Source organism: Tachyglossus aculeatus, chromosome 11 (assembly GCF_015852505.1).
Source record: "Tachyglossus aculeatus isolate mTacAcu1 chromosome 11, mTacAcu1.pri, whole genome shotgun sequence".
NCBI classification, from domain to species: domain Eukaryota; kingdom Metazoa; phylum Chordata; class Mammalia; order Monotremata; family Tachyglossidae; genus Tachyglossus; species Tachyglossus aculeatus.
The window spans coordinates 31,987,269-32,000,709 of record NC_052076.1 but is presented as its reverse complement, the minus strand read 5'-3'; the positions used below and the strand labels follow the sequence as shown (position 1 = coordinate 32,000,709).

At 52.8% G+C, this 13,441-nt stretch overlaps 1 protein-coding gene and 1 non-coding gene across 2 annotated transcripts; one reads left to right on the top strand and one right to left on the bottom strand.

Annotated features, from left to right (window-relative positions):
* The first annotated feature begins 2,513 nt into the window (after positions 1-2,513).
* ZPR1 (ZPR1 zinc finger) lies at positions 2,514-13,198 on the top strand. Its single transcript, XM_038753824.1, has 14 exons — positions 2,514-2,705; positions 6,813-6,974; positions 7,161-7,251; positions 7,791-7,861; positions 8,392-8,478; positions 8,586-8,708; positions 8,930-8,983; positions 9,173-9,239; positions 9,780-9,850; positions 10,132-10,221; positions 11,410-11,520; positions 11,645-11,731; positions 11,917-11,982; positions 12,589-13,198. The coding sequence occupies exons 1-14, from the start codon at positions 2,514-2,516 to the stop codon at positions 12,721-12,723; spliced, it is 1,407 nt and encodes a 468-aa protein (XP_038609752.1). The 3' UTR covers positions 12,724-13,198.
* On the bottom strand, positions 6,201-6,338 carry LOC119935389. Its single transcript, XR_005453273.1, has one exon. It is a non-coding gene; the product is annotated as a small nucleolar RNA SNORA7 (small nucleolar RNA).
* Positions 13,199-13,441: the final 243 nt, after the last annotated feature.

The window sequence follows — 13,441 nt, the reverse complement described above, 5'->3', positions numbered from 1 at the left end:
CCACTGGGGGCTCACACTCTTCAACCCCATTTTACAGATGAGGTAACTGAGGCCCAGAGAAGTGAAGTGACTTGCCCAAAGTCACACAGCTGATAACTGGCTGAGCCGGAATTTGAACCCATGACCTCTGACTCCAAAGCCTGTGCTCTTTCCACTAAACCACGCTGCTTCTTTAGTAATAATAATAGCATTTATTAAGCACTTACTATGTGCAAAGCACTGTTCTAAGCGCTGGGGAGGTTACAAGGTGATCAGGTTGTCCCACGTGGGGCTCACAGTCTTAATCCCCATTTTACAGATGAGGTACCTGAGGCCCAGAAAAATGAAATGACTTGCCCAAAGTCACACAGTTGACAATTGGCAGAGCTGGGATTTGAACCCATGACCTCTGACTCCAAAGCCCGGGCCCTTTCCACTGAGCCATGCTGCTTCTCTACCGTGAGGCTGCTGTTGGGTCGGGACCGTCTCCTTCGGTTGCCGACTCGTACTTCCCAAGCATTTAGTCCAGTGCTGTGCACACAGTGCACTCGAGAAGCAGCGTGTCTCAGTGGAAAGAGCCCGGGCTTTGGAGTCAGAGGTCATGGGTTCAAATCCCGACTGTGCCACTCGTCAGCTGTTTGACTTTGGGCAAGTCACTTCACTTCTCTGGGCCTCAGTGACCTCATCTGGAAAATGGGGATGAAGTCTGTGAGCCCCACGTGGGACAACTTGATTACCTTGTATCTACCCCAGAGCTTAGAACAGTGCTTTGCACATAGTAAGCACTTAATAAATGCCATTTTTAGTAGTAGTAGTAGTGATTGAGTCTGTTTCCCCCTTCTAGACTGTGAGCCCGCTGTTGGGTGGGGACCGTCTCTAGATGTTGCCAACTTGTACTTCCCAAGCGCTTAGTACAGCGCTCTGCACACGGTAAGCGCTCAATAAATACGATTGAATGAATAAATGAATGAATGAACCGTTAGTCCTATTACAGGGCCCTTTAAGAGGGGGCGGGACAAACGATTGAATGAATGAATGAATGAACTGTTAGTCCTATTGCAGGGCCCTTTAAGAGGGGGCGGGACAAACGATTGAATGAATGAATGAACGTTAGTCCTATTACAGGGCCCTTTAAGAGGGGGTGGGACAAACGATTGAATGAATGAACGTTAGTCCTATTAAAGGGCCCTTGAGGAGGGGGCGGGGCAAACGATTGAATGAATGAATGAATGAACTGTTAGTCCTATTACAGGGCCCGTTAAGAGGGGGCGGGACAAACGATTGAATGAATGAATGAATGAGCTGTTAGTCCTACTACAGGGCCCCTTAAGAGGGGGCAGGGTGAATGAATGAATGAATGAATGAATGAATGAATGAATGAACCATTAGTCCTACTACAGGGCCCCTTAAGAGGGGGCAGGGCGAATGACTGACTGACTGAATGAATGAATGAATGAACCGTTAGTCCTATTCCAGGTCCCTTTAAGAGGGGGCGGGGCCAACGATTGAATGAATGAATGAATGAACTGTTAGTCGTATTACAGGGACTCTTAAGAGGGGGCAGGGCGAATGAATGAATGAATGAATGAATGAACCGTTAGTCCTACTACAGGGCCCCTTAAGAGGGGGCAGGGCAAATGACTGACTGACTGACTGAATGAATGAATGAACCATTAGTCCTATTCCAGGTCCCTTTAAGAGGGGGCGGGGCCAACGATTGAATGAATGAATGAATGAACTGTTAGTCGTATTACAGGGACTCTTAAGAGGGGGCAGGGCGAATGAATGAATGAATGAATGAATGAACCGTTAGTCCTACTACAGGGCCCCTTAAGAGGGGGCAGGGCGAATGACTGACTGACTGACTGAATGAATGAATGAACCATCAGTCCTATTACAGGTCCCTTTAAGAGGGGGCGGGGCAAACGATTGAATGAATGAATGAATGAACCGTTAGTCCTATTACAGGGCCCCTTAAGAGGGGGCAGGGCGAATGAATGAATGAATGAATGAATGAATGAATGAATGAACCGTTAGTCCTATTACAGGTCCCTTTAAGAGGGGGCGGGGCAAACGATTGAATGAATGAACGAATGAACCGTTTGTCCTATTACAGGGCCCCTTAAGAGGGGGCAGGGCAAATGAATGAATGAATGAATGAATGAATGAATGAATGAATGAATGAATGAATGAACCGTTAGCCCTACTACAGGTCCCCTTAAGAGGGGGCAGGGTGAATGAATGACTGAATGAATGAATGAATGAATGAACTGTCAGTCCTACTACAGGGCCCCTTAAGAGGGGGCAGGGCGAATGAATGAATGAATGAATGAACCGTTAGTCCTTTTACGAGGGGGCGGGGCAAACGATTGACCGATTGAATGAATGAATGAATGAATGAATGAATGAATGAATGAATGGCGCGTTAGTGCTCTTACAGGGCCCTTTAAGAGGGGGCGGGGCGTCAGCTCACCGGAAGTCCGTGTGAGGGGGGGACCGGAAGTCGGAAGCGGCGTCGGCGTGAGGCGGCGAAGATGTCGGCCATGGGCGCGTTGGAGCCGACCGCCGCCGCCTCTTCCTTCTCCTCCTCGCCCTCCTCCTCCTCGTCGTCCGCCCGGGCCGAGGCTCCGGTCCCCGCGTCCCTGTTCCGCCCCCTGAGCGCCGAGGACGAGGAGCAGCAGCAGCCCACGGAGATGGAGTCCCTCTGCATGAACTGCTACCGCGACGTGAGCTCTCCGCCTACCGCCCCTGCTGCCCTCCTCCACCCGCCACGGCACTACGGGGCTTGGCACACACGGAGCCCTCAGTCAGTGCGACGGAATGACTGAATTAATTCGTTCAATTGAAAGAATGAGTTAATTCACTGATTGAAGGAATTGAATGAGTGAATTGATTGAATAAATGAATTGAATGAGTTGATTGGATGAATGGATGAGTTGAATAAATGAATGAATTGGATGAATGAATGAGTGTGTTGGATGAATGAGTGAGTGAATGGAGGAGTTGGATGAATGAATGAATTGGGTGAATGAATGAATGGATTGATTGAATGAATGAATGAACTGAGTGAATGAATGAACTGAGTGAATGGATTGATTGAATGAATGAATGGACTGATTGAATGAATGGATTGATTGAATGAATGAATGAATGGATTGATTGGATGAGTGAATGAATGGACTGATTGAATGAATGGATTGATTGAATGATTGAATGAATGGATTGATTGAATGAATGGATTGATTGAATGAATGGATTGATTGAATGAATGGATTGATCGAATGAATGGATTGAATGAATGAATTGAATGAGTGAATGGGTTGATTGAATGAAATGAATGAATGAATGAATTCAATCGGATTTATTGAGCGCTTACTGTATGCAGAGCACTGTACAAAGCGCTTGGGAAGTACAAGTTGGCAACATAGAGAGACGGTCCCTACCCAACAGTGGGCTCACGGTCTAAAAGGGGGGAGACAGAGAACAAAACAAAACATATTAACAAAATAAAATGAAAAGAATGAATATGTGGTCAGGGAAGCTCTCCAGTTATTGCTATACTGTCCTCTCTCAAGCACTTAGTAATAATAATAGTAATAATGATGGTATTTGTTAAGTGTTTACTATGTGCGGAGCACTGTTTAGGCGCTGGGGGGGGGGGGAATACAAGCTGATCAGCTGTGAGCCCACTGTTTGGTAGGGACCATCTCTATATGTTGCCAACTTGTACTTCTCAAGCCCTTAGTACAGTGCTCTGAACACAGTAAGTGTTCAATAAATACGATTGAATGAATCAGGTTGTCCCACAAAGGGCTCACAGTCTTCATCCCCATTTTACAGATGAGGGAACTGAGGCCCAGAGAAGTTAAGTGACTTGCCCAAAGTCACACAGCTGACAAGTGGCAGAGGCGGCATTAGAACCCATGACCTCTGGCTCTCAAGCCCGTGCTCTTTCCACCGAGCCACCCTGCTTCTATAATAATGATGGTATCAAGCGTCTACTATGTGCAAAGCACTGTTCTAAGCGCTGAGGAGGTTAGAAGGAGATCTGGTTGTCCCACGGGGGGCTCACAGTCTTCATCCCCATTTTACAGATGAGGGAACTGAGGCCCAGAGAAGTTAAGTGACTTGCCCAAAGTCACACAGCTGACAAGTGGCAGAGGCGGCATTAGAACCCATGACCTCTGGCTCCCAAGCCCATTCTCTTTCCACTGAGCTATGCTGCTTTGCACACAGTAAGCATGCAGTAAATATGATTGAATGAATGAATGTGTCTGTTTATTGTTACAGTGTACTCTTAAGTGCTCAGTCAGTGCTCTCTGCACACTGAAAGTGCTCAATAAATAGAGTCAAATGAATGGTCTATTGCTATTCTCTGCTAATTATCAACTGTGTGGCTTTGGGCAAGTCACTTAACTTCTCTGTGCCTCAGTACCCTCATTTGTAAAATGGGGATTAAGACTGTGAGCCCCCCGTGGGACAACCTGATCACCTTGTGCCCTCCCCAGCGCTTAATAAATGCCATCATTATTATTGTTATTCATTCAGTCGTATTTATTGAGCGCTTACTGTGTGCAGAGCACTGTACTAAGCGCTTGGGAAATACAAGTTGGCAACATATAGACGGTCCCTACCCAATAACGGGCTCACGGTCTAGAAGGGGGAGACAGACAACGAAAGGCAACATGTAGACAGGTGTCAAAATCGTCAGAACAAATAGAATTATAGCTATATGTACATCATTAACAAAATAGTGAATATGTACAAGTAAAATAAATAGAGTAATAAATCTGTGCAAATATATACAAGTGCTGTGGGGTAGGGAAGGAGGTAGGTGGGGGGTTGGGGAGGAGGAGAGGAAAAAGGGGGCTCAGTCTGGGAAGGCGTACTGGAGGAGGTGAGCTCTCAGTAGGGCTTTGAAGGGAGGAAGAGAGCATTAATCTCTTCTCACCCAACCGTTCCCTCTGAGCTGTTTTATTTCTAGGCCTCTTTGATTGTCTCCTAAACATCTTGTTTAAATGAACAGGAGTAACTCCGGGAACTAGTGTCCCTAGCAGTGGTAGAATGCCACAAAAGTAATAGGCCTTTAGGCCTGGACTTTATTTTGTTGGGCCAAACTGTCATTTACTGGGACACATCTTCTTTCCTTTGTTCTATCCTAGCTAGGTATTTGTCTTTTTCTTTATCAGTAAGTTTGGTTTGTTAAGGTCTTGAGACTGGAAAAACCAGGTCAGGGTTCCTAATACGCTTATCAGTGGTGTTTGCCCACCAGATCCTTATAATGGAGAGAACCAGGGAGGGCCTAATAATTACCCCATGTCGGGCCAAGCTGTCATTTACTGGGACGCATCTTCTTTCCTTTGTTCTATCCTAGCTAGGTATCTGTCTTTTTCTTTATCAGTAAGTTTGATTTGTTAAGGTCTTGAGACAGGAAAAACCAGGTCAGGGTTCCTAATAGGCTTATCAGTAGTGTTTGCCCACCAGATCCTTATAATGGAGAGAACCAGGGAGGGCCTAATAATTACCCCAAGTATAATTTACTGCTGTTTGTATTAAGGTACATACAATGGCTTGTGTCCTTCCTGTGAAGCTGGGTTGCTAATTGGTGCTCTACACACAGTAAGCACTCGATAAATACCATTGAATGAAGGAATGCCTTGTGACTTTGGACTAGTCCACTTCACTTCTCTATATCTGCTACCTCAACTGGAAAGTGGGGATTGAGACTGTTTGCCCCAGTCCTACAGGGACTGTGGCCTTCCTGATTTGCTTGTATCACCCCAGTGCCTACATAGTGCTTAACTACCACAATTCTTCTTATTGTTATTATTATTAAAAAAACTCTGTATTGCTTGAAGTTGAGCTGGTCTTGATTAGTAGAGGAAACTCTGCTTGCCAACATACTAGTGCTAGAAGAAGCACTAATAATATTAAACTTGTCTCTGATGTATGTACCCTTTTCATTGAGACCGTAAAGTTTTCTTCCACATTACTAGCTTGTCTTACGCTGTCGAGTCGTTTCTGACCCATAGCGACACCATGGATGCATCTCTCCCAGAACACCCCAGTCACCGTCTGCGATCATTCTGGTGGTATATCCATAGAGCTTTCTTGGTAAAAATCTGACAGTGGTTTACCATTGCCATCTTCCGCACAGTAAACTTGAGTCTTCACCCTCGACTCTCTCCCCTGCCACTGCTGCTCAGCATGGTTGAGTTTTGACTTGTAGCAGATTGCCTTCCACTCGCTAGCCACTGGCCAAGCCAGGAATGGAATGACTGGGCCTCTACTTGACCTATCCTTCCATTGTCGAGACTGGTAGAGTACTGGAAACTCTCCAGGTGTGACCCTGAGAGGGGCACCACTGCCTAGATAATAGTAATAGTAATGATTGTATTTGTTAAAAGCCAACGCTGTGCCAAGCACTGGTATCAAAACAAGATAATCAGCTCAGCCCCTATAGGGCTCACCTTGTAAGTAGGAGGGGGAAAGTTTTTAGCAGCACAGAGAAGTTTAATGACTCACCCTAAAGACACGCATCAGGCGAATGATGGAATCAGGATCCGAACCTAGGGCTCTTGACCCCCGATCCTGTGCTTTTCCCAGTAGTCCAGGTTGAGTCTTGACTTTGGTTTAGGCTGAATGGGTTGGAGCCAGAAAGAGAAATAGTGAGGGGTGAAGACTGCACTGGCCGGCGTACGATCTGGGGATTCAAGAGAGATTTGGAGTGGGGATGGAGATCGTGGGATGAGGGGTCATGGAAGCATGCGGGACGGAAAGTGTGAGGGCCTCATCTCTTTGTTGTGTGTGTGGGGGGTTGTGTCTCCTCACAGGGCGTGACCCGCATCCTCCTGACCAAGATCCCTTTCTTCAAAGAGATCATCGTGAGCTCTTTTGCCTGCGAGCACTGCGGCTGGTCCAATACGGAAATTCAGTCGGCGGGCAGGATCCAGGACCAGGGCGTCCGCTACACCCTGGCCGTGCGGGCCCAAGAGGTGGGAGGGAAATGGGACCAGCGTCCCGAATCTCAGACTGTCGACCTCCTGGCTTCTCCCGGCCTCCGCAGCGAGGGCCCTGTGGGTGGCGGGGGGGGGCCGCTCCATCCCAGAAGTTCGGACGGGCAGACGGGCTGGCGCTCTGCCCTCCCAACCTTTCGTTTCTCCGTGGCTCTTTCTGCCTAGGACATGAACCGAGAGGTGGTGAAGACCGACTGTGCCGTGGCTCGGATCCCAGAGCTGGACTTTGAAATCCCGGCGTTCAGTCAGAAAGGAGGTGAATGGATAATACTAATAGTGACGATAATTATGGTACCTGTTTTAAGCGCTTACTATATGCCAAGCACTGTTTTAACTAGTGTAGATACAAATTAATCAGGTTGGACATAGTCTCTGTCCCATATGGGGCTCACACTCTTTTATTTTGTTAATATGTTTTGTTTTGTTGTCTGTCTCCCCCTTCTAGACTGTGAGCCCGCTGTTGGGTAGGGACCGTCTCTATATGTTGCCAGCTTGTACTTCCCAAACGCTTAGTATAGTGCTCTGCACACAGTAAGTGCTCAATAAATACGATTGAAAGTGAAAAAATCCCCATTTTATATGTGAGGTAAGGCCAGAGAAATTAAGTGACTTGCCCAGACGTGGCGGAGCCAGGGCTAGAACCCAGGTCCTTCCGACTGCCAGGCCTGTGGTTTATCCAATAAGCCGTGCTGCCCAGCTGGTCTAGCCACGGGGGACGGGGCGGTGGGCTCGGTTGGCGGGCGAGGCCAAGCTGGGGATGAGCCGTGTTTTCCCCTTGCTTCCCTTCTGCACCAGCGCTGACCACCATCGAAGGGCTGATCGATCGGGCAGTCTCCGGCCTGGAACAGGACCAGCCGGCCCGCAGGGTGAGCCTAGGGGATTGCTGGCTTTGGGGAAGAGAGTGGACGTTGGCGTGGGGATTCTGGGTGGCCCAGCTGAGCGAGGATGGGCAGCCCGGGGAGACGTCTGGTGGTGCTTGGGAGGTGGCCTGAGCATTCTGCTTGGGTGGGACAGGGGGGAGTGCAGCCAATGAGCAGTACAGGCCCCGCTCCATCCGAGAGGAGAGCCGACCGTTTGGTGGGGCGACCGGATGCCCACAGATTCCCAATCAGCAGTCACACTGAGGCAGAGTTACTCTTAAAAACACAAAGAAGAGAAGCACCTACAAATTAGATTAGGACCCGAGAGGATGCTGGGCGGTTTAGGGTAGCAGTCGAGGAGGGGTGAATCGGGGAAGGCTTCTTGGAGGTGGGGGTTTTTCCTTAGAGTTTCCACAGGTCCTCGGTAGGCTCGAATCTGTCGACTCAGTGGGCGGGCTGACCGGGGGATGCTGCCCGTCGGGGTGGGGACTAGAGTTCGGAGGAGCCTCGCCCCTCACCTCATCTGCCTGTCCCAGGCAAAGGGCGAGGCCGTGGCGGGGAAGATCGACGAGTTCATCGCCAAGTTGAAGCAGCTGAAGCGGGTGGACTCCCCCTTCACCCTGGTGAGTGTCGAAGGGCGGGTGGCTCGCGGACCCCGTACCCAGGCCCGGTCGTGGAGGGATGGCGGCGGAGGCCATAGAGTTTCCCCTCTCGGCTCTCCGCCCCGCAGATCATCGACGACCCGTCGGGGAACAGCTTTGTGGAGAACCCGTTCGCGCCCCACAGAGACGACGCCCTGGTCATCACGCACTACACAAGGACTCCCCAGCAGCTGGACATGCTGGGGCTCCAGGTGAGCAAGGAAGGAGGCAAACACCGGGCTCCCAGGGGCCCTCCCCGTTGTCGCAGTGCTCGGGCCGGTGCCCCGGGCCCTCAGCCCGTGGGCCGAAGGAGCAGCTGGAGGCCGTTGTGGGGAAGACCCCCGGGGGCTCTGCTTGCCGAGTTGGCAGCCTCCTCTCCTCCCCCTGCCCCAGCGTCCCCTGGACCCCCAGAGCAGCTCTGTTGTCATTTCAGACAGAGGAGCCCGAGGAGAGGCCAGCCGACTCTGGAGAAGATCTCCGGAATGAGGTCAGTGGTCTTTGGCCTCACATTGGGGGGGTGGGGGGCTGAGGGAGACCGGGTGGCATTCACCTCTGACCCCGGGGGCGGGGGGCGGAGCTGGTTTCAGGCCGTGGCCATCCTAGGCAGGCCCCCTTCTGGACCGCTGACCCCCCCCCCCCCCCCCCCGGCGCCCATCACCCCTGGCTTGCGTTCCAGGTGTTGCAGTTCAATACCAACTGCCCTGAGTGCAATGCTCCCGCCAGCACCAACATGAAGCTGGTGCGTATCCTTGGCCGGGAGCGGCATGCACGGCTCCGCCAATGGCCCGGGGACTGCCGGGGCCGGGGAGCAGCCAGACCCCCGGGAAGCCTGGTCGGCCCCTGCCGCGGAGGCAGGGAAGGGCTGGGTACAGGCCGGCGGGAACAGCAGTCTGGTTCATGGAGGGGCAGGGAGAGGAGGAGAAGGGTCTGGGCTACCACCTCTGGGACAGGGTGGGGATCCTGGGGCCCATGCCCCCTCCCCCGGGCTTGGGGGTTGGGTGAAGGGCTGTGTCCTTGAGTCTGGGAGTCAAGGACCTGGGTTTTAATTCCGGCTCTGCCATCCATCTGCTGTGTGAACTTGGGCAAATCACTTAACTCCCTGTGACTCATTTACCTCATCTATAAAATGGGGATTAAGCCCGTGAGCCCTTCGTGGGGCAGGGACTGTGTCCAACTTAATCATCTTGCATCTACCCCAGTGAGTACCCCAGGCACATAGCGAGCGCTTAACAAATACTATTATTATTATTATTATTCTGGGCTTCCTTAACTCCCTTCCCCAGAAATCCCCCATTTCAAGGAAGTGATCATCATGGCCACCAACTGCGAGCACTGTGGGCACCGCACTAACGAGGTGGGTGGGGCAGGGCCTGTCTGGGAGGGTGGCGGGGTCCCCACCCCCTCTTTCCTCTGTGGGGTGTCCGTTCAATCATTCAACCGTATTTATTGAGCGCTGACTGTGTGCAGAGCACTGTACTAAGCGCTTTGGGCCCAGCCTGCCGGGAGGAGGGAGGGGCTTGGCGGCTCCATCCTGGAGACCAGGCTGAAGCCTTTGGGTGGCGGCGGGAGGACGGGATGGGGCGGAAGGAGGTGGGGACAGTGAGGGGCAGCCTGCTGACCGAGCTGTGCGTGCAGGTAAAGTCAGGAGGGGCCGTGGAGCCGCTGGGCACCAGGATAACCCTGCACATCACAGACTCCTCGGACATGTCCAGAGACCTCCTCAAGGTAGGCGCCCCACAACTGGGACCCCAACCCCCTGGCCCTGGAGGGGCTGGGCGGGCAGGCCCCTCTCTGCTGCTGGGCCTGGAGAGGCCCACTCGATCCTCTGCGCCTTGATGTTGGATGAAGTCCTCTTCCCTCCTCCCTCTCCAATCACTTAGGTTTCCCCCCATCCTCAATCAGTCAATCAGTATGGAGTGCTAACTATGCACAGAGCAGTGTATGAAGCCCTCAGGAGAGTACAATAAAGCAGAATTAGCAGACGTGTTCCCTCCTCCCTGCTTTTGGCAAAGCTGGAGAGACTGATGTGGGGGACCAGGTCTATATCCACCGCCCCCCTGATTCCAAGCCTGCCTGCTGGCCGGGCCTCTAGAGAAACAGTGTGGCTAAGTGGAAAGAGCACGGGCTTAGGAGCCCGAGGTCATGGGTTGTAATTCCGGCCTCGCCACTTGTCAGCTGTGTGACTTCGGGCAGATCACTTAAGTTCTCTGTGCCTCAGTCCCCTTATCTGTAAAATGGGGATTAAGACTGTGAGCCCCACACAACCGGATTACCTTGTATTCCCCCAGTGCTTAGAACATTCATTCATTCAATTGTATTTTTGAGCACTTACTGTGTGCAGAGCACTGTACTAAGCGCTTGGGAAGTACAAGTCGGCAACATATAGAGACGGCCCCTATCCAACAACGGGCTCACAGTCTAGAAGAACAGTGCTTGGCACGTAGAAAGTGCTTAACAATTATCATCATCATTATTATTATTATTATTATCATTTATTCATTCATTCAGTCGTATTTATTGAGCGCTTACTGTGTGCAGAGCATTGTATTCTCCCGGCTGGGTCCCACTGAGGCACCTGCCCAACCTCTCCCTCCCATCCCTGGCCATAATAATAATAATAATAATAGCATTTGTTAAGTGCTTACTATATGCAAAGCACTGTTCTAAGCGCTGGGTAGGATACAAGGTGATCAGGTTGTCCCACGTGGGGCTCACAGTCTTAATCCCCATTTTACAGACGAGGTAACTGAGGCACAGAGAAGTTAAGTGACTCGCCCACAGTCACACAGCTGACAATTGGCGGAGCCGGGATTTGAACCCATGACCTCTGACTCCCAAGCCTGTGCTCTTTTCACTGAGCCACGCTGCTTCTCAAGCCCTCCAGGCTCCAGCTGATTGCTTTCTCTCCCTCAGTCGGAGACGTGCACCGTGGACATCCCCGAGCTGGAGTTTGAGCTGGGGATGGGCGTCCTCGGGGGCAAGTTCACCACCCTGGAGGGGCTGCTCAAGGACATCCGAGACCTGGTGAGAGCGGCCGGGCCCCCGGGGCAGAGGGCAGCCGCCGCCAGCCCTCTGGGGCGGACCACTGGTGGGCCCCCCTGCCTCTGGTGTGCCCGCTGTCCTGACCCGAGGTCTCCATCCGCCGTAGGTCACTCAGAATCCTTTCACACTGGGCGACAGCTCCTCCTCCCGCCACGCAGAGAAGCTGGAGGAGTTTGGCAGGAAGCTGGATCAGGTGAGGGGCCCCACGGGCCCATTTCGGCCCCGACTGGCCCCGGCGGAGGGCCAGTGTGGCCCGGGGCCCCCGCCGCCCTCCAGCTGAATGCACTGGGTGGCTGGGCCCCGCTTTCCGCGGGTGCCCCCCTGCCTTCAGGGCACGTGCCATCTCCCCCCTGCCTGCTGCGCTCTCTCCCTCCGCAGATCGTTGCCGGTACCCTGAACTGTCATTTCATTCTGGACGATCCGGCAGGGAACAGCTACCTGCAGGTACGGCCTTCCCGGCTGAAGCCACGGTGTTGCCGCTGCCGTGGTGACCCGTCAGACCACCGGCTCCAACTCAGGGCCCCGCAGGTTGTGGGGCAGAGGGACGTGGGGCTGCTCCAGCAAAGGGAGAGGATAAATAATAATAACGGGATGTGTTAAGCGCTTACTACGTGCAGAGCACTGTTCTAAGCGCTGGGGGGATACAAGGTGATCAGGTTGTCCCACGTGGGGCTCACAGTCTTAATCCCCATCTTACAGATGAGGTCACTGAGGCTCAGAAGCCCAAGGTCACACAGCTGACAAGCGGCGGAGCCGGGATTAGAACCCATGACCGCTGAGTCCCAAGCCCGGGCTCTTTCCACTGAGCCACGCTGCTTCTCGAGAGGAGAGAGCTTCTCTGGTCCGCCGGGGCTCAGAGGAACGGGTCCTCCCGGCTTTTCACTCTGCCAGGCCTGGCGATCTTGGGGAAGCACCGAGCTTCGGGTCTGAGGGCACCCCAAGAGCCCAGCGGGGAGCCCCCCAGGCCCTTGGGAAGGGAAGCGGGGGTCTTGGCACGCGGTTGGCGGAGGGGGTGAATGCAGGCACTGACCGCAGCCCCCACCTCTCCAGAACGTATATGCTCCCGAGGATGACCCGGAGCTGAAGGTGGAGCGCTACGAGCGCTCGTTCCAGCAGAACGAGGACCTGGGACTCAACGACATGAAGACCGAGGGCTACGAGGCTGGCGGCATCCCCCGGCGGTAGCCCCCAGCCCGCCGGAGGGGCAGGGGCAAGGATAATCGTTACCGTTGTAATAGGTCCGAAGGGCGCAGCCTGGGGATTGAGGCCGGGCTGCCCGGAGGGGGCTCGATTGGAGCCAGGAAGCTGCCCACGCTTTCCAGACAGTAGGTGGGCAAGTCGAGGTGTTCACTGACCCGATTTTGGAGGTCAGCGTTGGAGAGGAAGCTCACCGTCGGGCAGGTTCAAAAGCGCTTTTCCCTCAAGCCACCTCGTTTCCCCCTGCCCTGCCGCTCCCAGGTTGGCTCTCTGGAAGCAGGAGATGGAGGCTGTGAAGGAAGTTGTGTGTTGGGGGGGTCCTATGGGCAGACCCTCTGCCCTTCTGGGAGACAGGAGGGCAGTAGCCCTGCAGGGTGGGTGCTTATCAATAAACGTGTTGCCTTCAAAGCACCTCTGCCCCCTGCTCAGTCTCGAAAGCCGGGGGGAGCCCGAGGCTGAGGTTCTGGGGGTGAAGGGGGTGGAGGTAAGCCTCCACTCTGTTGTAGTGTATTCTCCCCATGGCTGGTTCTTTTTCATTTTTGTTCATTCATTCATTCAATCGTATTTATTGAGCGCTTACTGTGTGCAGAGTACTGTACTAAGCCCTTGGGAAGTACAAGTTGGCAACATAGAGAGACAGTCCCTACCCCACAGTCTAGAAGGGGGAGACAGACAACAAAACAAAACATGTGGACAGGTGTCAAGG